This window comes from Glandiceps talaboti, chromosome 18 (genome assembly GCF_964340395.1).
Source record: "Glandiceps talaboti chromosome 18, keGlaTala1.1, whole genome shotgun sequence".
In the NCBI taxonomy this organism is placed as follows: domain Eukaryota; kingdom Metazoa; phylum Hemichordata; class Enteropneusta; family Spengelidae; genus Glandiceps; species Glandiceps talaboti.
This window is the reverse complement of record NC_135566.1, coordinates 16132321-16157857: the sequence shown is the minus strand read 5'-3', so window position 1 is coordinate 16157857 and position 25537 is coordinate 16132321. Positions and strand designations below refer to the sequence as shown.

At 36.0% G+C, this 25537-nt stretch overlaps 2 protein-coding genes across 2 annotated transcripts; one reads left to right on the top strand and one right to left on the bottom strand.

Annotated features, from left to right (window-relative positions):
• Window positions 1-1053: 1053 nt before the first annotated feature.
• Window positions 1054-19069, bottom strand: LOC144449589 (BCAS3 microtubule associated cell migration factor-like). The gene is made up of 19 exons (XM_078140153.1): window positions 18870-19069; window positions 18171-18289; window positions 16654-16754; window positions 15694-15833; window positions 14609-14716; window positions 13742-13895; window positions 13125-13208; window positions 12427-12606; window positions 11696-11926; window positions 10384-10477; window positions 9608-9760; window positions 9041-9328; window positions 7825-7990; window positions 7087-7169; window positions 6631-6713; window positions 5318-5505; window positions 4611-4711; window positions 3762-3926; window positions 1054-3103 (listed from the first exon to the last, which is right to left on the bottom strand). Exons 1-19 carry the CDS (start codon window positions 18935-18937, stop codon window positions 2937-2939), a joined length of 2673 nt encoding a protein of 890 aa, XP_077996279.1. The 5' UTR covers window positions 18938-19069; the 3' UTR covers window positions 1054-2936.
• On the top strand, window positions 18296-25084 carry LOC144449590 (synaptosomal-associated protein 29-like). Its single transcript, XM_078140154.1, has 4 exons — window positions 18296-18311; window positions 19315-19534; window positions 20518-20896; window positions 21540-25084. Exons 2-4 carry the CDS (start codon window positions 19325-19327, stop codon window positions 21704-21706), a joined length of 756 nt encoding a protein of 251 aa, XP_077996280.1. The 5' UTR covers window positions 18296-18311; window positions 19315-19324; the 3' UTR covers window positions 21707-25084.
• The last annotated feature ends 453 nt before the right edge of the window (window positions 25085-25537 follow it).

Here is a 25537-nt window from a genome sequence, read left to right as displayed (position 1 = left end):
TGCATACACCTAGTAATAAGTCAGAGATCGATCTCTGCACATACCACAGGGGGCAGCGAGCATGTAACTGATTGATCGATCGATCAATCGGTTGATTTATTGATTGATTGATTTATTATATGGTTGAATGATTGAATGATCAATTTCTGTGGTGCAATATAACTTATTTTGTTTGTGATATTGATCAATTCACTCATTGAGTTTTAATAAAACTATTTCTTTTTCTTTCCCTGGTTACTTTGCTCTCAGCTATATCTCAGACCACTAGCAGTCTGAGGCTGTATGTAATTCTCCCTTTGCTTTATTGACTAAATAAAGACGCCTTGTCTATTCTTCTAAATTAAAACATTCCTAATCTTATAATTGGCAAGAGATCACTTACATTAACAGTTTGCTTTATCTCTCATCTGTAGGGAAACTAGTTAATGCATGATCGAATGTTTGTCCAGTGTGATAATCTGTGGCAGGATATAAGGAATGAGACTTAAGTTTGAGCATTTGCAGCAACCTGACTTATTTCTGAAAGGCTAATCCATTTGTTTTTTTCCCCAAGAGTCAACTGATTACTCTGGATCAGGACAATGCAGTTCACTTTTAACACAATCCAATGATGAAATTAGAAAAACTAAATTCATATTCTTCAACTCTGCATTTCATTACACATATGCAAGTATATACATGCAAACACACACACACACACACACACACACACACACACACACACACACACACACACACACACACACAAACAAACATACACACGCACACACACACACACTTGCTTCCATGCATGCACAAGCACATATGCAAAAGATATGCACACACAAACACACACACACACACACACACACATACATAAACACACATGAATCCATGCATGCACACACACACACACACACACGCACACACAAATATATGCACACATCCCCCCCCCACATACACACATATACCCACACACACATAAACAGACAGACACAAGCACAGAAAGATATAAGAAAGCAAAACAAGACAACTTAATTGTTTAGATGATGAAAGTTTACATCACAAATTCAAACATTTTTACAATATCTTCTCTTACATATATTAAACAGCAGCAAAATTTGACTGTCATTCTGACATTAAACTTTGTAACAATCTCAACTCACATAACACAACACAACACAAAACTTACACATATCATTATACTTATTTATGGGTATTCACATGCAACAGTTTAACAAAACCCACGATATCATTTCAGTAAATGTAAGTGTACAAAATTTCCACTATTCAGATAGAAATCTTGAAAGTAATGTTTATATTCTGAGAGGAAACATACATAAGTTCACTGTAGTCTAGTCTGTAAGGTACGCCATGACGGGGCGCCCTCAGACATCAGTCACAACATAGTCTAACTCAGTGTAGTCCTGATGAGCTGGGTCGTGTCCATATTATTTTAAACTCCTTAGTCTCATCATGGAGGTATAGGAAGACAAGGGACTGTCCTTCCTACTTCCATGATCTCATAATTCTCAATACCTGAAATATAATTTTACTCTTAGGGGTGTCATACAAATAAAAATAATTAGACTTCTTATGGGATACCACAATTCATTGTTGTAAAACCACAGGCCTCTTTATGGCACTGTCCAAAAAGTGTTTCATATTTCGTTGCATCAGCATAAATATGTGGGGCCACATAAGATTAAAGTCGATCTACTTGTTTTGATCCTTTAGCATGAGGTAAAATACTACCACAGGTATCAAGAGTGGTCAAGATATTGTCATCTATAAAAAGGAACCCTGTTAGTTAGAAGAATTTTTTTTTTGCGTAAGGGATGATTGCACAATGTCACTCAAGCTAAAAAATGAACTTTGTTCGTTTAGAGGGTAGGTAGTCTGGCATCAATGCGATTGCTAAACTTCATTTTTGTCCTAAATGAATGAAGTTCATTTATTGAGCTTGTGTGACATTGTGCGAACATCCCTTATAAGAACGGGTTCTCCAACAAGGACAAAGAAGTATACACCGAATAGCCCTACTTTTGGCATATCTGAAAGTAAATACATTGCTAGAATTATTATCATAAGCTGGGTATGTATTCACAGTGTAGACGGGTACACTTAGTTTACAAAATGGCAGGAAGATACAGTCCCAAAACTTTACATATCTTTGTTGGAATTTTCTCACATACTTTCCACCATCAAAAACAAAATTCATGTCCCTTAAGAGAAGAGGAAAGTGGAAAGTTAATTATCAAATATGTAGGAAAAAAATGGCAGCTTAAATAACAGCCTTGCTTCTGAAGTGTTCTTTCCCAAATGAAAGAATAATGCCAACTCAGTCTTGGTATATTTGACACTGCTTTGAAGTCAAAATTCAGAATTTAAATAGATGTAACCTGTAAGTATTGCACATACCATAAATTCCAGCTGGAGTTACTAGTATACAACACTTGTGTAATTTACTGACAACACCACTTAACATTGGTGAAACCACCTTTCATGCATCATTTACTGTTATCTCTGGTTTCATCACGTTATTGTTTGAGAGTCAAATATCTCGATTTTCTTTTCACATAAGTGGCTAGTAACAGTATTTACCTCAAAGAAATCCACAGCTGTCATATTTTATTATTCAATCCCTTTCGCAAAAAGTATCACAATTTAGTACTCATTAAAAATCAAAATGTACAATGACGTTTCAAAAGTCTAGAAATCTGAATTTTTCATTTTATTATTATTTTTTTTGCATGTTGTGGCTGTTTTTGAAGTTTCAAAAGATTAGAAATCTTAAGTTTTTTCTAGTTGATTTTTTCATTTTTTTTTCATTTTTTTTTGCAAGTTGTGGCTGTTTTTGAAGTTTTGAAAGTTTAGAAATCTTAAGTTTTTTTTCTAGTTGACTTCTTCTTTGTGTGTTATTTTTTTTTTGTATGTTGTGACTGTTGGTGAATTGCTTAGAATGATTCAGGTGAATTATTAGCATTAGAAGGAAAGACTAGAACATGATCAATATTGTGAGGTGTTGACGATGTGGCCATGTAGTGATGTGGGTTTTCTGCCGAATCATTACTACTACTGGTACTGTACCGATCACCACAATCTTCCAAGATATCTTGTTGTCCTGAAACAAACACACAAACAAACAATTACACAAATGAACAAACAAACACTAAGGGTGATCACATGATGTCATATAAGCTCAATAAATGAACTTTGTTCGTTTAAGGGGGGGGGGGTCTGGTATCAATGCAATTGCTGAACTTCATTTTCATACTTCTAACCAAATTTAGAAAACATTCACACCTTCAATGATAACAGGTTCTGTATTTACTGCTGAGATGTTGATAAATTGATAAAAATGTACTGCTAATGTGAGAGTGCTGGGTTTCTGCTAATATTTTAATGTGTTTACTATGTTTTTACATTGCACCAATCATTGTAGTGATGTGACCGCTACAATTATCATCATGGTGATATCATATATAAACATGTTGATGTTGTACTTGTGAATGTTTGTTTAGGGGGACTGGGGAGGAGTTTTTGGCCTAAATGAACAAAGTTCATTTTTTCAGCTTGTGTGACATTGTGCAATTGTGCAATTGTCCCAAAGATACGAATGTACTGACCTCAGAAAATGTAAGAAATCACCACAAACAAACACATACATGCTGAAATATGTTGAAATCAGTGAACTATGGTAAACTATAAAATCACTGCAACCTGATTCTCAGCTGATGACTCCAAATGTACTTTCAAATATAGATATTAGAAGCACTAACCTCCTGTGATTGTGGTAGACTGTGACTCTTTCAAAGGTGATTCTAGCATGGCTTCTGCTAATGTCTGTTTCAGTTGTTCCTCTACTTGTTCATTGCTATGTAATCTACCACTGTCTGGCCAACTACCACACACTTCTAACAATGTGGACGTCTGATCAAAGCTTCCTGTACACAGAAATAAATTTACATTGTACACTGCTATCAAATCATGTTTAAATTTTGATTTAGAATGATTGGATAGACAGCTTTAAACTTTTCAGTAATTTTGCATATCAAAGGCCATTTTCAAGAAGTTGAACATTTTACATAATGGTAAAACATTTTAAACAACGAAATAATATGACAGATCCCCATGATGCACAAGTGCAAGTGTGGTATATTCAGGGTATTTGCATGAGTGCTTGAAGTGTTCTCTGCGGCTATACTTTCATGAGTTTAGTGAGTGAAAGTCCAGCAGAAAACAGTGCAAGCATGAGTGCAAATACTGCCCCCCCCCCCCCCCCCCCCACCACCACCACCACCACCACCACCACCACCATATGCCCCGGTTGTTCTAATTGTCATGACAACATGTGTCTATGTCAATGGTTCTGGGGTGCTAAAAAATTTAAGTCAAAATTGTTTTCATAAATTATGCTTTAGGAGTAGACTGTAAGATATGTCATGTCAGTCTGCCCTGGCCTGAGGTTGCCCAATGTGTGAGGGCGCCCTATCATGGCATACATTAGCATGTACAGGCTACTTTAGCAGGTATAATACTTGAATGCAAATAAGTGTGCAATACACTTCCACTAGATCACTAAACAAACTCTAACTTCTTTTATAATTATAGATATTGTGGTATCCTACCTGATCCAGCCTCTATTAGTGTTGGCATAGATGCAGTAGCAGATTCATCACTTCGTACTACCTGTGGTGTTGGCACTGGTTGTGAACGTACAGGGTGAATTCTATAGTTAAATTGAAAAGTAATATGCATTCCATTATATACTCAAGGCATTACCATATGTAGTCTGGATGCCAACATGGTATCAAATCATCTCTAACCCCATCTGGGCAAATGATTCAATCATGAACAAAAAGTTGTTCATGAAAATGAGTGAACCCCAATAGTGATGTAAACAGTGTATAAGTAGCGTCCTGACCTTGCAAATATTACCATACTAGTATTTGGACATTATGTAACTGCCCCCAATAAACACTACACTAACATATTATTGGTTAGAATTCTGTGATTACCATATTTGGACATTGCATAACTGCCCCCAATAAACACTAACTTATTATTGGTTAGAATTCTGTGATTGATTAACAAAGATGTGATATTAATGACTGTGTGGGTGGCTTTGTTTGAATTTTAAATTTCATCTCAGGAGTTTTGAGCTAGACGTAAAGAGAGATCTTAAGATTAGATGAAGGATAGCTCTAGACTAATATGTATATGGCTGTTATGCTTTAGAAAGCAATCATCCATGCTGAATTGTGCTATTGTTGTTGAAGTTATAAGGACAGCCTTGAACATCACCTAGAAAAGACAGAAAACATTGTATTTTTACCTTAGACTTTGAAAGTTGAGTTCATCATTGTAAATATCCATACCAGTAGTTTCAGGACTTTGTGAGAGCAATGCTGATGATTGTGAAGACAACACTGTCGTTGATACTGCTGAATTGAAAGTTTTAAACTGGAATTGTGGACCCATCCATAAACGACGATGTGGACCAGCATGTGTTAATATTTCAACCTTAAAGACAGAAGAAAAGGCCACTTTAAGTCTTGTTTCTCTGGCTCCCTGTGGCATCGTGGTTAAAGGGGCACAAGTTGAGTATTTATGCGTTTTTGACCGAAGTATATGCTGTGTATCTAAAAGTCACTCATAGTATTCTACTTACTGAAACATACTTTAGCCATCACTTGCAAGTGACTGAACACAAACCTGGTAACAATGTATAACATAGAAATGATCTGATGATGTAATTTTTCGTATGTATCAAAAAATGTCGAGGAATCCATACTTGACAATCCACTGTTCTAACAATGCCAGAAGGCAATTGAAATGTCATAGAAGGCATGTATATTGACAGCAACATATACTAGAATAGTTTAATGAAGATTTTAAGCAAGTATTTTCACTTGAGTAAACGTTTCTAGACTCAGCTTGTGCAACTTTAAAGCTCAGGATTAGCAGTAGGTAGGTCATGGGTTCAAATCTCACTGGACACAGGAGGATTTTTCTGTGACCGAACCAAACCACGGGTCAGTGTTCTACAGACTGAGTAGGCTGTATCACTCAGCCATTTCTCACTCACAAGATGAGTGCAAATTTGGGGGGACTCCTGGAGGAATGATCGACTCAAAGAGTCGAGGACGATTACATGTACTCACACAGAGTCTGTCGGTGCTATGTGTTGCCAGGCCTGGACAACTTTGGGATAGACAGTGGATTGAATGAGAAAGCATTGACAATTCGAAAGCAAAGTGAGTCGTGATAGCAAGTGTGCAATATTGCCCTGTCACATATAGTCCCAAACCTGAATGAAGTTCTGTAGAATTGTGTGTATGTGTCTATGCTGGAAGCAATTCCCAGCACAAAAAAATTTAATTTTTCTGACCATCATCTATGTATTACTTATGCAGACATCATTAAAGGGTCGTGCTGATGGACAAACCTGAGACACCATATTTAATTGTTGGTTAGTTTTCACATAATTACTGCTGGTTAAGAAGACAACAAAGGTAAGGTACTGCAACATTGCTGTTCCCATCTTTGAACAATCATGGTCATAGCTAGTAATTCGGAAATGATTCTGATTGAAAGTCTGGTTTTGAAACTATTTAAAATAAATCTTGACATGAAGCAAGGAAGTACCTGTGGCAACCAATCTTCATCTTCACCACGGAAACCATCTTCTAGATCAAAATCCAGCTGTGAATCATCATTGTAGTATGAATCTGTAAAGAAGACAAGATCAAATGACACAATATGATCATGTGATATCACAGATTCGTTCCGCTTTAATGTAATAAACTATAATATCAAATCCTTACAAACAAGTTGCAACCTGTGTTGTTATGACTACCATTGGATCAAAATACTTACCAATGATTGGTTGTTGTGTTTCTATGACTATCATTAGATCAGGTCAGTGTGTTGCTATGACTACCATTGGATCAGAAAATACTTACCAGTGATTGGTTGTTGTGTTGCCATGACTATCATTGGATCAGGTTGTTGTGTTGCTATGAGTATCATTGGATCAAACAATACTTACCAGTGATTGGTTGTTGTGTTGCTATGACTATCATTGGATCAGAGAATACTTACCAGTGATTGGTTGCTGTGTTGCCATGACTATCAATGGATTGTTCATTCCTAAAGGTGGTCTATACTCAGCTGATGATGGACCCCTGTGAGAAATAAATAATTTGATAACCAACATGAAATGACTTGGATTTGGTAGTAGAGATGTAGGTCCCTGTATGGACATTATTAAATAAGGTTTAATAACAGTATGATCTAACACAAATTAAAGGGCTATGTTTCAATCCCTAGTTCCTGCATTAGTGTTATCTTATCAGTGGAATCATAAGGATTACACAGGATTATTCTTTTGCTCCGGACCAACTTTTTTGACAGTTTGGGCAAACGACTGTTTTTTTTTTGCACCTAGATTTTACTCCTAATATCTGTCAACTCTGTATTTTACTTTGGTATACCTTAAAGTAGGACTTATCAGTAACACTGAACAGGTGTGGTAAAAGCCATTAACTAACCCAATTTTAGTTGCTACACTGGCTTTGATGAAAATAAGCACAGGAGTAGAAGTAAACAATGTCCACTCATACATTGAATATTTAAAACAATGTAAATTAAGGTTTTTTGGGTATTAATAGTCCCACTAAGTGGTTGGATATTGACTAACGAATTACTATATGAAAACATATGCTAAATCCACTGACTGAAACAAAATCTGTTTTCTCTGGAAAGTCATGTTCTTCAGTTGGTAGATTTCATTTCTACTGGTGTTATGTGAAATGAAAGTGTTCAGATCGTCCTACATACCTCTGTACTATCCATTGTAACTTTGCTGTTGTGAAGACTTCTAATGGTGCATCATCGTTTTTCTTAGCAGTATTAGCCTGTGCATGCGGCTCTAAGAAATACTCTATCAGTTTACCATGGGCACCCATGACATAGAGGGAGTCTATCACAGGAGGTTTTACACTATCTGAAATACAAACATTTCAATACTCATCAAAATCACTGAATGATAAGCCTTTGATTTAGCATATATTGTACAGATTAAAGGTTATGAAAGATTTTAGTAGATTTGTATTTCATCTGACTGACTGGACTCATACACTAGCTCATACACTACAAAAAATCACATCTGACTTTGTCACCTGAGTATGAAAGATTATACCATGCACAAGCCAAGTTAAAGAAAAATTATGGAATATATACTCTGGTCGCTCTACGTCATGACAGCACATGTCTATGTCACAACAACATGTGTCTATGTCATTGGTTCTGCTGTGTTCAAAATATGATTCAAATGTTCAAAATTGTCATTACTTTCCCTGATTTTTCTTTGATATTACTGGTGCTGGTATAATAATTATGGTATTCTGTAAAATACTCTGTCCTAAGGGTTGTCACTACGAGTAGTGACAAAGCCCCCTTAGGTCACTCTTATTTTCCTTGGCTGAATGAAAGAAAATATTGGGGAATAACATTGTACAGAGGCTGTATAAATGTGATGAGTATAAGATAAATTGCACCTTTGACCTATTTACCCATGGTGATATCTTCCCTGGGGGTAGGCTGAAAGATCAGCCATTGTGGACATTCTTCTCATCCCTTTCTACAAGAGACTGATGGGGAACTGTGTGATTGTCAGCTACATAAAACCAGGTAACCACATGAACGTACAGTTATGTTTTTATGCTGTTTTGGATACACATACATGTATGTAATGATAACTGAACTGCCACAACATGTGAGTGACACAGTGGATACTCCGGTTACTTGAATCCCTGCTCATGTTGTTTTCTGTTGCACTTTCAACCACTGCCGAAAATATCTTAGCTATTGATGCAAATACCCAGAGTATGCGACATTGGCACTCTCACGTCATGGAGTTTTGTTGTACTGTACTACCAGTGTCTTTGTTAAGGTTGGTAAGTAGGTAAAATCTACCGGAGTTCCCCAGTCATTTTACCAGGCTTACCAAACCTTAGCAAAAACACTGACTATCAAACTTAAAGTGGCCCAATACCTGTCTTATCTCTGGGTACCTTAGGACTACCACTGAATACAAGCGCCCTAGATGGTGCAAAGCAGGAGGCCATGGGGAAATACCCTGCATCTGCTGATGTTGACTGTGGACTTGTAGTTTTCTGTTTCGAGGATGACGATGTTGTCATAGTAACCAGTGGATTAAGCTGCTTGACTTGTGCAAATGCTGTCTCTGTTATTGGATGAGGATATGGTGGTAACCGTGGGTTACCATGTTGAACTAAACTACTTGACGTTACAGCATGAACATTATCATCACCATGGAATCCTAACAAGGAAAAGAACAAAATAAGAAAGAAGTTAAATATATGTTATTTTTTACAGATCCATAAACATGTCTTGTCAACACCTATGTTTTGTAAATTCTATACCTTCAAGTGACCATGGTCGAGCTATGAAAAAACAAAAGATTGTATAGTTTGGCCACTGGGGGTGCTATTGACTAAATTTACTACATTGGAATTGAAATAAATATCAAAGCATATGAGGGATGCTATATAATTGGTGACGTAATTATCATTGGCTGAAGGTCAACAAAAACATTTACCTGATGATGTTGGACTACCAGACATTTTATGTACAGGACTGTGACTGCTACATTGTCGATGTAATGTAATATCTTCTAGACCAGCACTTCTGTGGAAGCGACTTTCCTTGTTTACAACTGTAGGGGAGGTATGTGTTCTGGCTCCAATGGGTCCTGTGTATTTAATGTACAGTAACGCTTATTAAGTTATGATCAATGATTATGAATAAATTATAGTAGGTCGCAGTGAGTTAATGGATACGATAGTAGGTGACAGTGAGTTAATTGCTAATATCTGGAACCACCTGGACAATAGTACTAAATCTTGTGACGCCTTTAAAATGGCAGTCACTGTCAAAAACCATTCTGACTAATACTCTCCCCCGGTGTGTTATTCCTTACCCAGGACCTACACCGTAACTATACAGATACAGATACAGAATATCACAACAAATCATCATGATTCTAACAAAAACTTGTCATTTTGAAATAACCTTTTCTGTGTTATTCAATTTAGAATGAAGAAGAAAGTAAAGAAGCTCCTATCTGTATTTGGCGACTGAAGTAGCAGAAACTTTGGAACACCAATTTTGGTTCCATGTACTATAATTCTGCCAACATTCCTTTAATTCTACATGTTTGCCAATATTTTTAAATGGTACATCAGACTTCATCATTAGTTTTCTACCCTCCTACACATTCATTTTAGAATGCTGTTTTCATTCTACTGTTACCACAAAGGTAATGTTGACAGACAAAATTCACAAAATAATAATTGCCAACAATAATGTACTTACCTCCATACGTAGTGATGGGAAATATGTGAGCAGTGCCCCTCAGTGTACTAACTGCTACCCATCGACTATCCAATGTAAACGATATATCTTGCACCTAGGAAACACACAGTGGTAAGTTTTTTAGAAAAATGGTAAAAATGAGAACGGTGCTCTTCCATGTACTTCCTAGTTACAAACTAGGAATCTGTAATACGGCAAAATAAAAACAATTGTGTGTTTCTGATAACCCGACTGACCGTAGTTAAGCCACCAACCCTAAACATTTTTTAAATATTTAAAACAAAAAGATAAGAAATTCTTTGTCTTCTTGACCTTCATGCACATCTGTTTTCTTTCCCCAGCAATGTCCGTACATATTTAATCAAACTATCACAGAAGGGGTATTCTGACCAACATTTCGTTTGGTTTTGAACCAAAGCAATATTTTTCCCAAATAAAAACTATTAAAAAGGTAAAATAGAATAAACATAAAATCCTGACCCATCTACCCTATTCTCTAGGGCGATGTTATTGGAAACACACAATTATTTTTTTTTGTCTCAGTAACTGAGAATTAATTTTACTTTTATCAGATAATAAATCAGACATAATCTCACCACATAAAGACTATTTGTATAAAGTTGTAGTTTTAGGGACAATTGCGCAATGTCACACAAGCTCAATAAACAAATTTCAATTGTTTAGGACAAAATCCCTTCCCCTCTCCCTAAACGAATGTTCACAAATGTCATCAACACATTTAGATATCATGTAAACTATGGTGAAAATTGTAGTGGTCACACCACTACGATCGATACAATGCAAAAACATCATGGTGAACACATTAAAATACTACCAGAAACCCAGCACTATACAATGTATATCACATTAGAAGTTCATTTTAATCAACTTATCAACATCTCAGTGGTAAATGCAGAACCTGTTATCATTGAAGATGTGAAAGTTTTCAAAATTTAGTTAAGACGTTTTAGATGGTGGAAAGTATGAGAAAAAATTCCAACAAAGATATGTAAAGTTTTGGGACTGTATCTTCCTGCCATTTTGTAAACTAAGTGTAACCGTCTACCTGTGAATACATACCCAGGTTACGATAATAATTCTAATAATGTATTTACTTTCAGATATGCCAAAAGTAGGACTATGTGGTGTATACTACTTTGTCCTCGTTGGAGAATCCATTCTTATAGGGGACGATCGCACAATGTCACACAAGCTCAATAAACAACCTTCATTCATTTAGGACATACTATATGTGATATGTCCTTAAGTGATATCATGGCCAGGATTAAATTCTTCTGATATTTGTGTTTACCTTTGCACTAGTGTCGCCTCTGTGTAGAATGTACAAATGGTGTACAGCAGCTTGACTACTTTGCCATGGATGGGGTAGGATCCTGAACACATGGAAGTTATGTCCTGATGTTCCAGCAGTTACCAGGAGGGTACCGGATGGATCAAAATTCATGGCTGACACTGGTTCATTGGCATGGGCTGGAAAATGAGCTATGATTCCATCACCACTACTTTCGTCATTGACATCAAACTGAAAATGAACAGAAGTAAAAAGTTCATTACATCATTGTAAAATTTATGTAGACTGTACGATACATCATGTTGCTCTGCCCTCATCAGCTTGTTCTATGAAAGGGGTTGACCGATGTGTGAGGGTGCCCGTCGGGGTGTACCTTACAGACTAAGTGATATGATGACTATAAATGGCCATTAAAACTTATCAAACTTTTACCTGTATATATGCAAAAGTCTACAAACCTACTATTGACAAAAACTGGCCGCGTAAATAAGAGATTTAATGTTACAAATATCAAAAAATGTTGGCACTTTCATCACTACATTTTGACTCCCTCTGAGTCTCCACAACCCCTTGAGGTGCATGTTTTGATAGAGCTAACTTGTGTTCATATTGAAGAGATGCAAATCTGAATGACATTAACCAGGATTGATTAAAATAATTCCAATGTTTCAACTTTACAGTGTCTTTATCAAGGGCTGAGCAGTTCTGAAAACACCTGACACCTGACTTACCTCCCCATCAATGAGTGCTGCATCAACAATAGTGACAATGCCTGGAGTCTTGTCAAGACTACCAATACTAGCTGTACTAGTAGTTGCACTACTGTGGGTTGGTGAACCAGCCCGCTGGTCTTTACCACTAGCTAGTCGTCCCACTGTCTCACCAAATATGGATAAACCCTTGGAGATGGTCTGAAATTATAAAAGTTACAAGCAAACATATTATCTTCTGTAAAAGAGCCAATGGAGCTGAAGTTAATTTGTTGTGTTGACATTATTGTAACTTTCGGGAAAACTTGAAACACAGTTGATTTTAGTTAGATATCGGTATATCATATTATGGTTCTGTTATCCTATGGAATATTAAGTTGCATGTGTTCGAACAGAAAATATGGAATTTGTACCCAGGTTGTTATACATAACAACAACGTGTATCTATGTCATTCGTTGTGTGATGTTTGAAACAAGAGTCAATATGTTTGTAGTCATTTTTTATATTTTTTGAAATCAAGTTTGAACAGTGAGAAAATAACCATGACATAAGGCATTTCTCACTGCTCATCTGCAACTCACAGTAACAAGGCCCTTTTAAATTAGGCCATTCATATTTTCTAGACAAATACGATAGAAAAATTAATGCTGGTACATGTCATATTGAAATACATTTACTTAAAGACAAACTTCTACATGTACTACAAGAATATACCTACCTTGGCAGCATTGATAACAGTGGCTGCATAGGAATGGACTCCATCACCACTCATACCACCTCCACTTTGATGAACAGACACTAACTACAAGTAAAAAAAATATCCAGTAGGTAAACCCAAAGTCGCAAAAACAAGGCTGAGGCAACAATTTTGAGAGAGGAGAAGCTCCTAATATTGTTTATTTCCCAGAATGCCCTACTCAAGTGTATTACAGGTTCTTCTAAGTCAGATTCCCACATTTATAAGAGTCATTCTATGCACAATTGGCAAATGACTTTACTGGCTTTCCTAAGTATAAAGAAATGATGCTAAGACTAACTCAGCCTGAACTTTTTCCCTTTCAGTATTACCTAACATAATTGTACATACTGATAATGTACAATTTTGGTGCTACCTACAAAAAACAGGTGGACTATTCTCCCTATGACACCAGGCATTTGAAAATAGACTTAATAAACTGTGGAAGGATCACCTCTTTAGATTTGACTTTTACGGAAATAAACCTCCTCCTAGACAGAATCAAACAGAGCTGACATTACAGGCCTAGCAAGGCCTACAGTCAGAAGAGGACCTGTAAATATGGTACCTGTAAGTACCTGTAAGTATAAGTGACTCACCTTTTTATCAGCATAGGCTAACCATCTTGTTCCCAATGCCAATGGATTCAGGTTTGGACCTGGTGCTGGGAAACAGCTCAAAATATAAGACTTGGTCTGAAACGTGTGACTGTCAAATACAGCTACCTTCTCTTGCAGTGCTACAACTAACACACTAAAATGACAGAAAAGAAGTTCAACATGACAGTATATACAATGTAAATAAAATACAACTGTCCCTTTTTTGAGTGCGGTACTTCTAATTAACTCATTGTTATACACAATAAGTTTAACATTTTAAACAAATGATATGTTACTGACAGAGACAGCTATTTCCCCTTGTGGCAGCAGTTAAACACTATATATTGGTAGTACATGTATGTAATACAATGACGTCCAGCAGTTGTACATGTATATGTATGTGACAATAAGTTGAACTATGAAATACGATATCTAAGTACCTATATTTATCAAATATCATAACTAGGCAAAGCCCATAAGCTTGCACAGGTCAGATTCATTTGTGACCGGCTGCCTCATATAGATATTGTAGATAGCGCCCTCTGTGTGGAGAATGCGCATAGTATATAGTACAAGCATGAATAATCATTGCGCCGCAATGCATCCTTGGGTAAAACCACCATAAAAACATCGCATAGTATATAGGATGAGTATGCGTACTAGTCATTGAGCCGCTGCACGACCTATTAAATGCCACTGACTGTAATAACGAAACCTGTTGTATAATTGCCACCAACATGTACCACATAAAAAAGACGGCCACATAATATTATAACAACATTATAACTCGTCGTTTGTTACATAATAAATTCACTACTGGTGTGTTGAAAGATTTGCTAAGAATTATGAAAAAATATCATATCTTACCGTTTGTTGCACAGTAAATCAACTACTGGTGTTTTGAAAGATTTGCTATGTATTATTTCACCATTTTTCAGAGACATTACACTATAGGAGCAAAATGGATGTGAAGACCTACAAAACAGAGATATAAAGATAGTTTATTGACATGGCAATGTAGATTTATCAGTACTTTTAGTAATAATTTTGAGATGATTTATAAGGTGGTGGCGGGGGTGGGGGTGTCATACATCATTCCTTATTGCACATAATCATATGCATTTCATATCATTTTTGACATAATAATATATTTTTATTTCTGTGACACAAGTTTCAAATCTATATTTTATTTCACTCTTCTTGCAACAAGGACTTTGACTGCATTTCGAGATTGCTGTATGCATTTTACAGCAAATTGTCCTTGTATAGTGGGAAAGTTAATAAGTAAGTTAACTATCATAAGATTTAGTGCACTTGTAAGACAAATTTGTAGTGAAGGGTTCTTTTAAGACCCTTGTAGAGTTGTGGGCGCTATCCCTTAAATATCTTAATAATCATGGGAAACAATAAACAGAACAATTAATTTTTTTACTGTTGAATTTTTCAACGACTATTTTCTTAGAATACTGTACTATATAAATAGTTATAACAACAGACTTATGTTCTTTCCCTAGAATACATGTACACTCTTTCTGTTGATAATTAGATTCCTGCCGCTGCAGTGCTAGCTACAGCCACAGATATTACTCATTCATAATAGAGCATGGCTCAAAATTAATGGTAGTCCCATGCCCAAAGACTACCAATTCTTGTCATGGGGCTACCCCATAATTTGTAGCTCGTAGCCCACTCAGGCTATTACTGAATATGTGATGATTTAAAGAACGGAAGATTTACGGACACAAAAGACTAAGTATTTTAATAACACACTCATTTCCAATACAGGAACTCTGTTTTCAGCTCAGGAAAATGGGACTATCGGTCACAATCCTTGGGCTACCACTTTCTGAAATTGGTAGCCCACTGGGACTGCCAAAGCAAAAAATTAACTTCAAGTCCATTGTACATTGTAGAGCATATATGAATCTACTGGTTACAGTATGATGTCTTACCCAGCTCCATCACAGATTGCTATCAATGGCCTCTTATCACGTAATATATCAGTCACATCCTGGTTTGGTGTTGGAATCAGCTTAGCTACACGAACTGGTCCCTGTCGCATTGACAACACTTCTTGTGCCTCTCCACTTATCTACAAAAGTTGTATACACTTACGGTCAAATCACTCTGATGTGAGACAGCCTGAGGGTGCTTGCATACACTGAATGATCCACACCCATTCCATGGTCCACATCAGATAACAATTGTCTATTTCTTTTGTATTCATTTTGTATATTTGTATCATATGTTTCTTTGAAAGTGTAGCTTATTTTTGTTATCTGGTGAAGTAAATTTAATTCATTCATTCATTCATTCATTCATTCAAAATTGTGACAAATCTTACACAGACTTATGGTCATACCCTTACAGAAATAAACTATAGGCAACCCATAGGTAGGGCCAGTCTATAGCTTAATCTATAGGTCTATAATGCCAGAGGAAGGATTTCACTGGTGAACCAAGGTCGGGTGACAACCATCCCCCTGAGTAGCAGCATGCAAACACCCCTGCACATACAGAATACATGGCATTGTATGGGGGAGATGTGATGTGTAACAATCGTATGTTGACTGGTCTTACTTTGGCAGCAACAAACTGTATTGAGGTGACCCAGTGTCCCTCCAGGAAACATACGACATGGTATTAGTACCTCTGTAACCAGTCAACATATGTAATTTGCATATATTGAAATGATGAAAACTGATAATCATGTACAACAATGTATGAATAATATTAGTAAGTTGGATACAGTACAACAAGACTGATGTCAAAATGAGATGAGCCATACATTATACATTTTGATCCAGTATTGCTTCTGACAGTAATTGTCTATATAGTTAAAATCCTTAGCACAAAAGACATATGCATTATAATGTATACATATGTACTATGCACACTTAGGGTATACTTACTGGTACTGTCCATACTTGTAAACCATTGGTATATCCAATGAATAGCAACAAAGGTGGTTCAATACTATCAGATTCTATGTAGTCAGAACTACAAGTTACACCTGTACAAAGAACACATATCAATTAGATATTATTCCCCCAATATTTTTCTTTGTTCAGCCAAAGAAAATATGAGTGACCTGAAGGCCTTGTCACATCAATTTTTTAAAAATTACTTTGAGGTTTGATTTTTGGCCGAGTCTGCTGACAAGCGCTTGTCACTAGAACAATATGCTGCTGACAAGCGTGACCTTTGACACCCATTATGATGTGTTTTGGCGTCAAGTGTAAAACGTTCTTATTACCCTTGAAATTGATTGCACTTTATCACTTTATCAAACACCATCAGTTCTTAAAACTGTTAATTACGTGTGATAGCTCCTGTTTTTTCCAACAACCGCGAAGTCCGCCGCGTACACACATTACATGTACACTTCACCGCCTATATGCTCCATGGCCATGGCCGCGTATGTGATGTAGTACTACGTGCAACGTGTAAACAGTAAAGGTAATTAATCTAAAACAACTAAAGTTTGTTGCATCAATAACATTCATTATTGTGAAGGACAGGTAAAATGCGTATAGTTTTTGTGGTGTTGCGTGGTCTTTTTTACTTGTTTTATCCCATGTGCAGTGATGGCCTCAAAGTAATGACATACAGCTGACGACAGCTCACCGGCCGCGCAAGTTAAACGCCGAATCGTGAAATAAACATTAAATCTCAAGTACTATTAAAGCTGGGGTGGGAAACTTGAAACTACTACAGGAAAACGACACGGTGACGGTATAACTCCATTCCGGGCCTTAATTGTGTCAAAGGTACGGGTCAGTACTAGCGCACATGTTGACGTCGACCAGGCTGTAGTACACATGTACGCTCGGCGCTTGTCACGAGAACAATATGCTGCTGACAAGCGCTTGTCACCAGACACTCCGTTGATTTTTAATTGATTATAATACTCCAGGTGTTAATTGTGAGCAAATAAAATATCAAAGTATCAAGGTGGACAAATTGAGCTAATCATTACCATAGTCTCAGTGGAATTCACAGTCCTGTTTGGTGTGGACAGATGTGAAATTCCTAGAATATGACCATGGATTCCAGGCAAGAGCTGTGGTGCTAATATATCGATAAAAATATGTCATCAAACTATCAAAGTAGTTAAAATGAGCAGAATGTATATGTAGCATGGAATCCATAATCTTGTTGGGTGTGGAAGGTTGTGGAAAGTCCTGGAATATTCTGGGGTTCATGGTGCCCTCTAAGCACCACTGATGCACACAATTTCTAGTGATGCACCACAATTTTGTATTCCCCTATCTCTTTCTCTGTGTTGACTCACAAGACATCCCAGTTTTTCTCTCATTTTGACTCACAACAACAAAATTTGGCTATCATTAGAGGGCACATTGCCAGGGTTCCAGACTAGCAGGAGAAGTACATCAAATTTAGTAAGTGTGGAAACATCCATTCTTACCACTGCATTGTGCTTGTTCAAAGTGTACCCATACTATCTGGTCTTTGTCTTCTTTCTGTTGGGTTGCTGCATATGCATCATGTAAGAAGTCTACAACACTAGCCATATAAGATTTATCACTGTTGGAAAGGAATCACAGATGTAAGTCAAAAAAATGTCTAATAAATTTGTACTTTTACTGGTGAAACTTGACAAAGATACAAGAGACAGATATAAATTTTCAAGATTACTACTATCATGTTCATGAACGTCACAATCAACTGAACTGAAATTTTCAAGATTACGACTAGCACTGCCAGTATCACGTTCATGAATGTCACAAATTTTATTTACAAGTTTAGAAACCGTACTTGTTTAGGATGTTATATGCTGTCCCAAACAAAATCAAAAGGAAAATATTTCGACTTTGAAATAATTTATTTCATATTACTGATGACGTTTTTTTATGTTGAAGGACGTTGTTTGTTTATTTGATTCAGTTGACTTTGAGTTGGCATTTTTTATTCATAACAAGACACTAGCCTGATTGTAATCATGATATTCATACAGCACACTAACTTACACACCAGTGCTGAATTTTGATTCGTTTGGTTGATATGTCTTGCATAACAGTGCTACTATTATTGAAAATATTGACATGTTATTGTAGAAGTTATAAATACATGACGAATTTGAATGAAAAATCACTCTCCGTCTCACCTGACAGCTTGAGGTCGGACTATCGACCCTGTGCATTTTGATAGCCGCTTGGGCGAGTCCGTCGACATCTTGTCACCACAAAAAGTGTTGCAAACAAGAACAAGAAGTTAACCAGAGTCGAAAGAATTGGAATTTTTCAAATCTTCGTCATTTTCGTTCACTCAGTCTCACAGCTGAGGCTAGAATCTGACGTCACACTTTGTTGATGATTATCCGCGAAGTACCAAAATCTCACTTATAACGAGAGTTAGCGAGATTCCATCTTATTCCACAGGTTGGATACAACATCTGTGTACATTAGGTGTTACCGATAATACCGTATGATTTTGATAAATAGGAAGTGTCTATGACCAAATCTGTATTTCAAGAAATTTCATTTATTTTCGAAAAAATATCTTGGCGATTGTGTCACCTTTGACCCACGAAACCCGGAACTGTTAATCAGAGAATCAAAAATGGCGAGTAGGTCGAACAACCCGTTTTACGAAGAGGATGATTACAGCTTTGAGACGGCGTCCAGAAGGAGTGACAGAAGAGAGCAAAATGACGACTATACGTATTTCCAACAAGAACGAATGGAAAGGGAACGGGGAATGTTAGAAAGTACACAACGATCATTGGGTCTTGTGTACGAATCAGAGCGAATGGGCGTCGATACAGCAGAAGTGAGACACATTTTATTATGTATTGTTATTACATCGTAAACCCGATAACATTTTGTGTGTATCATAAATTCTAGTACTACTACAGTAGTAGCTTACAGTAGAGAAGCATGGAAGTTGTAGTAAATGTTTAACAAAAGTCACATTTTATTGATAAGACAAGCGAAACCTCAAATTCCATATTTAGCAGTCGTAAACATTCATAAAAACGTCAAATCGTAACACCTGACGAAGATGACGTGGTCAGGTGAGTCATAATCATCACACCACTGACACTGTGATGAGCTAGATTAGATCATGGATGAGAATACAAGATGATCCCACTTTGTGGTTTCGAGTATTTTACTTATGAATTACAACAGTAGGTTATTTGTAAATTATGTTTCTTGTTAAACAAGACAAAAATTAAAAAATAGAATTTAGAACAGTATATGCAAGTGACACTAGCCTGTACAACAGTATCTAGTGTCTTTGACCAACCATGGAAGTAGATGGACAAACCATTTCTTCAAGATGCAATGGAAAAACAGGGAAAAATATCCACTAACATAGATAAGTTTGTTAGACTAGGTAGTAGGTATTACTTAATTTTCAAGTGTTGCTTCATTCCCCAGTGTCACATTGTGTATATATTTATTTATTTTTGTGCCTGCCATCTGCTATAACCAGGCTGAAAAGACTCGTATATCTCTTAAAATGCTAAAATACATTTGAAATGAATGATTTGCACCTTTTAGTGACAATGTTAGATATGTTATTACGAATAAATTGTTGTTTAGCTAAAATTGATTTAAAATCCCAGGCTGTACCACAAAGCGGATTAAAATATATAGTTGCCCTTATTTGGGTAAAGTATGTTGAGGTGTGAGATAGAAAAGGAAAAGTATTATTTCTTCTTAGCAAATACATCGGATATGATTAAAGGTAAATTATGATATAAGTAAGAAAACTGATTTGGTGTTTTTCTTCTCTTTTTGTTTTATCAGGAATTGGTGAGACAGGGAGAACAACTGAACAGAACAGAAACTAATCTGGACAAGATTAATAAGGATATGAAAACTACTCAACAACACCTGACATCTCTAAAAAGTGTGTTTGGTGGATTCATCAATTACTTTAGATCAAAGCCGAAAGAGGAAGAACAGGCACCCGAGAAAACACAGAGTGAACGGTTAGAGAAAGCTGTTCAACAAACTCAGGCACGTGATACCAGCAGAGATGACGTACATCCTGCTATGAGACTACGCGATCCCTATACTACAAACTACAATGCAAGTTATAATGCCGACTATGATGATTCACAAGAGGGGAATGGTTATCAATCGTCAAGTCGGCAAGTAGATAGACAGCTTGACAAAAATTTAGGTAAGTTTATTTTATTGTAAAAAATAAGATATCTACAGAGACTACTATTTCTGTTTTCAGAATTTTGTAATTTTTGGTTTACATTTTGATGGTTGTTGGTAAGAATGAACAGTACAGTAGCTGCTATCACTTTGTTATTAATGTCAAGTGACGCTTTCACGTACAAACTGGGATGTAGAAAAGAGCTGAAAGGCAGAAAAATGACCATGTGTCAGCGATAAATTCTTGACCGAGAAAACCTTTAAACGTAGAAAAAATTCTGAACCATCAATAATTCTATCGAAATGTTTAATAGTTTGTGTTTTGACTTGTTGAAACAAACAATCGTAATTTGATCATGTCAAATGTTTCCCCAAGATTGAACTGATGTTGAACCTCTGTTCAACATCAGTTCAATCTTGCTGCAGTTGCTGCGTGCTTTACGCACCAAATTTCCGCCTATCAAAACTTATTTTTCCTTGTCATTAAAATTTTCTACATCCCTGACAAAGAAGATTGAAAACAATACATTTCGTTGTCTTCCTTGGTTAAACATTTCTTAGTGAAAAGGAAATCATTGAAAATTATTATGAACTTAATGTATGCAAGAATAACTTAATGTATGCAAGAATAACTTAATGTAAGCCTGTGTTTCATTCTCTAGGTGAAATGTCTTCAGGGATGAACAGACTCAAAGATTTGGCACTTGGTCTTGGAGATGAAATAGAGCGTCAAAATGACCAGATAGATCGCTTGAATCAAAAGAGTGATAAAGCTGACACTTCTCTTTTTAGTGCAAACAAAGAAATGAACAAGATTCTATACAAATGATGCAGCATACGTGTATTGATAGGATAGGAATGTCTTCTATTTAATGTAACACTTTTGTTGTTGTGGATATTGTGATTTGATTTTATAGGTATGATTGATCTTTTGAGTGCGTGAACATATTCAGATCACTCATTCTGCTTTGGTATGTTCATGGGTTCCTGATTGTGTTATAAAGTGCATGTACTCTGGTCATCAAAGATAGCAAACAGATACATAAAGCAGATGTTTTCATTTATTCTTGAATCACCATGTCAACTACTGCCACATTATAACTTAGTTATTGTCTTACAGTAACATTGATGAAAGTTCTCATTTGATAAAAAAATAAGGTAGAAAAATTAATTGTGATCTTTAAGAAGACATAACAAAAAATAACGGTAGAGCAAATATGGATCTCTTGTACCTGCCATTCGGAGAAATGTTAAAATGTCATGTTTTTTCATCAAAGTAACCTCACCCATGTACTTGTCTCACGTGTATGTGATCAGTGATACTTTTAGCTGTGGTCAGTCTTTGTCAGTGGATAATTGTAGAATCAAATTGTGATTGGCATGAGATTTGGGTATTTGTTATGTCTATTGTAATTGGTATGGTTTGCTTAGCCAATCAGCTGCCATTAATTTGTTGTGATTTAATATTGTAGTTGTTATGTCAACTGTGATTGGGTGAATTCATCAGTCAGTCATATAGATGATGTTGGTAATTGTCATGTCAACTGTGGTGATTGGTTCATATGGATGAAAATTGGCCATTTATCTGGGATTTTTAATTGAAAAAACAACTCTTATGGTTTTTGAAAAAAACAATGAAAGAACATAATATCAAGTCTTTGTTTATAACGCAATAAATTGTGAAACATTGAAAATGTTTTACATGTTTGTTATTGTATGTACGATAACAAACTTTTTACATACTTTTTTTAGTTTTTTGCAATTTATTGAGTTACAAACAAGGACTTGGTATATGCTGTTCTAAATTGATTTTCTAAGTAGAATCATATACATGTAGTAGACTTATTTTATAAATTCAGAATGCAAAATAGATAGCCGGTTTTCATCCATATGGCCACTTTAAGGAAATAGTGCACATATTAATTAAACACACACACAGTTTACCTTGATTACTATGTATCCTTGACACAAATCTGCTAACAGACTTGTATTTTAGCCTTCTCAAGAAATGAAATAAACCCCAACGAAACATTACAGTACAGTACTAGGATTTAAAACTAATTCATATCATCTCAGTGGCTGTATTTGTTGAATGAGAAATATGGTTTGATTTAGACTGGAAAAAGAAAAAGAACCTCCGTGTAGTAAAGATTTTTCTTCAAATTGGAAGGACTTTAGACTGTAAGGTACATGTATGTCGTGTCATTCTGCCCTTACCTGCCACCTCTCTCACATTATGGTCATTTTAACGTATGTGTACATGTACCTATCTGTGATTGGATGCATCCACCTCTGGTTAGAAATTCTAGAAAGGGCCCAGTTTGATACAGATGTGAGAGGGTTGACCAATGTGTGAGGGCACCCTGTCACAGTGGTACAGACTACAATGATGTGTACATACTACAATGTACCTTGACTTTGGATTTCATGCAAATTGTTTTAATTTACTCTTTTGGACTGTTTTAATTTACTCTTTGCTGTGAAATTAAGCCTCTTTAAAAACTTCTTTGAATGTATATCATACTATTAATGATGTCCTTTCCTTGTGCCACGGCTTGTTTTATCAATTATTATATTCTAATTATAATTTATATATAGTATCTCTGTGTTTTACTTTGATCTATTAATAGATATTACAATTTCTTTAGATGCAGTTCATCATTTACAATTGTCAAATTGTCTGGTGCTGGAAAGTGATGACCTGTGACAACTAACTCATCTATCGTTCTGTTTGAAAAAGTGCAATCTTGAGTAACTTTTAACCGCTATACATACTTGCATATGTAGTCTGTAAATGTTGTATTGTTAACTGGGATGGTTCATTTTCAAGAACATTGTGCACAGTCATTGTAAAATGGATTTTTAAACATGTTTTTTTACTAACTACGCACAAGTGTTTAAGAAACACAAGTTTACCTGTTGGTATGGTGTACAGTATTTGTTGTGAAGAAATTTGTATGACTGTACTTTTAATTTGTTCCTGTACACATTTGGTTTCTACTGTCTAGTCTGTAAGGTACGCCATGACAGGATGCCCTCACATATCGGTCAACCCTGCCTACCTAAATCTTTTGAAGTTGCAGTCACAGTACTTCAGATTGATAGAGTCGGGAGAGAGTCGGCCGGTGAGGGTGGAACGACATGATGTATCTTACAGTCTAACTTGGTTTCCTGTTGCGTTCTCTTTATTCATGTGTATATCAATCATATTATGTTTCTTCCTAGACAGTATATACACATGTAGTTAAATTTTGTGTTTATTTTATTCAACACTCACTAGTTACTAAGGAAAGGTAACAAATAATGGCAACATCACTTTGGTGTTTTTCATAACTTAACCATTCTCGCAAACCAGAGCTGTTATTTCTTCCATGACACTGGTGGCGCTGTCTCTTGGACGGTGTCGTAAAAGAGGCTGAGGTTTACGACGATGGACTTAACCAACCGTGGTCTTATTGCTTCAACAGAAAATAGGAAGGAGTATTTTTTTCAACCCACGGACATTTTAGAATATTCCTCCAAACTAGTGACTTGTGTACAATAATATACAGACAGAAAATGGGATTGGAACATTTTACATTTGTTTTTCTGTTAAAAACTAATCATCTGACAAATCAATATGAATATCACATTGGGGTTAACGGATATACAAATTACAATCAGAATCATCACTACATGGATCCTTCTCAATGTCTTACTGCCTGTCACCATGGAAATGCACCTGTCAGACTTTTCATAAATCTATTCATAAATTCCACAATTTAAATGAATTAATCCAGGACTCCCTAACTTCACAAATGTTTTTATATTGTAAATTACAAGCTGTACATGTGTATGTGAACCCTGTGTATGGAGGACTGTTTATTTGACATGCCTGTTTTAAACACTGAGAACTTCAGAATGGAATGTTAGTGACACACTTTTCATGTATTTGCTTATTGTAATAAGATTTATATTGACCAGGCTTAATAATCATGTGAAATACAAATGTATGCATGTTGTCACCAGGTGTACCTGACAAGGCACAAATCAATGTGTTGGACATATACATTGTATTTGCATATTATTATTATCACCAGGTGTATATTCCAAGTGTCACATTTTTTCATTTCGTGTGTATGTATGTGTAGGAAATAATGTATTGTCGGGCTGAAGTTGAAATTATTTTCTGGTTTGACAGATTTTACAAATAAAGTCAACCCAAGAACAAAGTGAAATTGTTTCTTTCTTTTTTTTCTACCTTTATCTTTCTCCAGTAAAGCCACAGTATGGTAACAACCAGCTAGAAATATAGGCCATTAAAACTTAAAGGAGAATTGTCCAGAGTTTTTGTGAAATGTTGAATACCTGCCATGCTGAGACTCATAGTAGGGTAATCTAGAAATACAGCTTATGTAATCAGTAGGGCAATCTGATGTAGTGGTTGGCTATTTGTTCACTATTACCGTCATTACTATAAGTTTTAGTAGTGCTATAGGCATGACAAAGCATCTGTGTGTGTGTTGACAACTTAACTAAAAAAAAACTATAAAGGCATGTTATTTTGATATTTGATGAAGATGTTGCATTGTTGTGGGTGTGTACATGTAGTTGGGAATTTGTTAAAATGAAAATGATGACAATAGTGTGTAATTCGGGTCAGAAAATGTGATTTTTGGTA

Bases quoted from the DNA above. Each gene is read 5' to 3' on its own strand.
- LOC144449589 (XM_078140153.1), bottom strand. From the start codon at position 18,937: ATGTCGACGGACTCGCCCAAGCGGCTATCAAAATGCACAGGGTCGATA. The intron at 12,607-13,124 runs GTAGGTATATTC...TTATAATTTCAG, and splicing joins CTGTTATCAATGCTGCCAAG to ACCATCTCCAAGGGTTTATC. The intron at 3,104-3,761 runs GTTAGTGCTTCT...TGTTTGTTTCAG, and splicing joins GTCTACCACAATCACAGGAG to GACAACAAGATATCTTGGAA.
- LOC144449590 (XM_078140154.1), top strand. From the start codon at position 19,325: ATGGCGAGTAGGTCGAACAACCCGTTTTACGAAGAGGATGATTACAGC. The intron at 19,535-20,517 runs GTGAGACACATT...TTGTTTTATCAG, and splicing joins TGGGCGTCGATACAGCAGAA to GAATTGGTGAGACAGGGAGA. The intron at 20,897-21,539 runs GTAAGTTTATTT...TTCATTCTCTAG, and splicing joins ACAGCTTGACAAAAATTTAG to GTGAAATGTCTTCAGGGATG.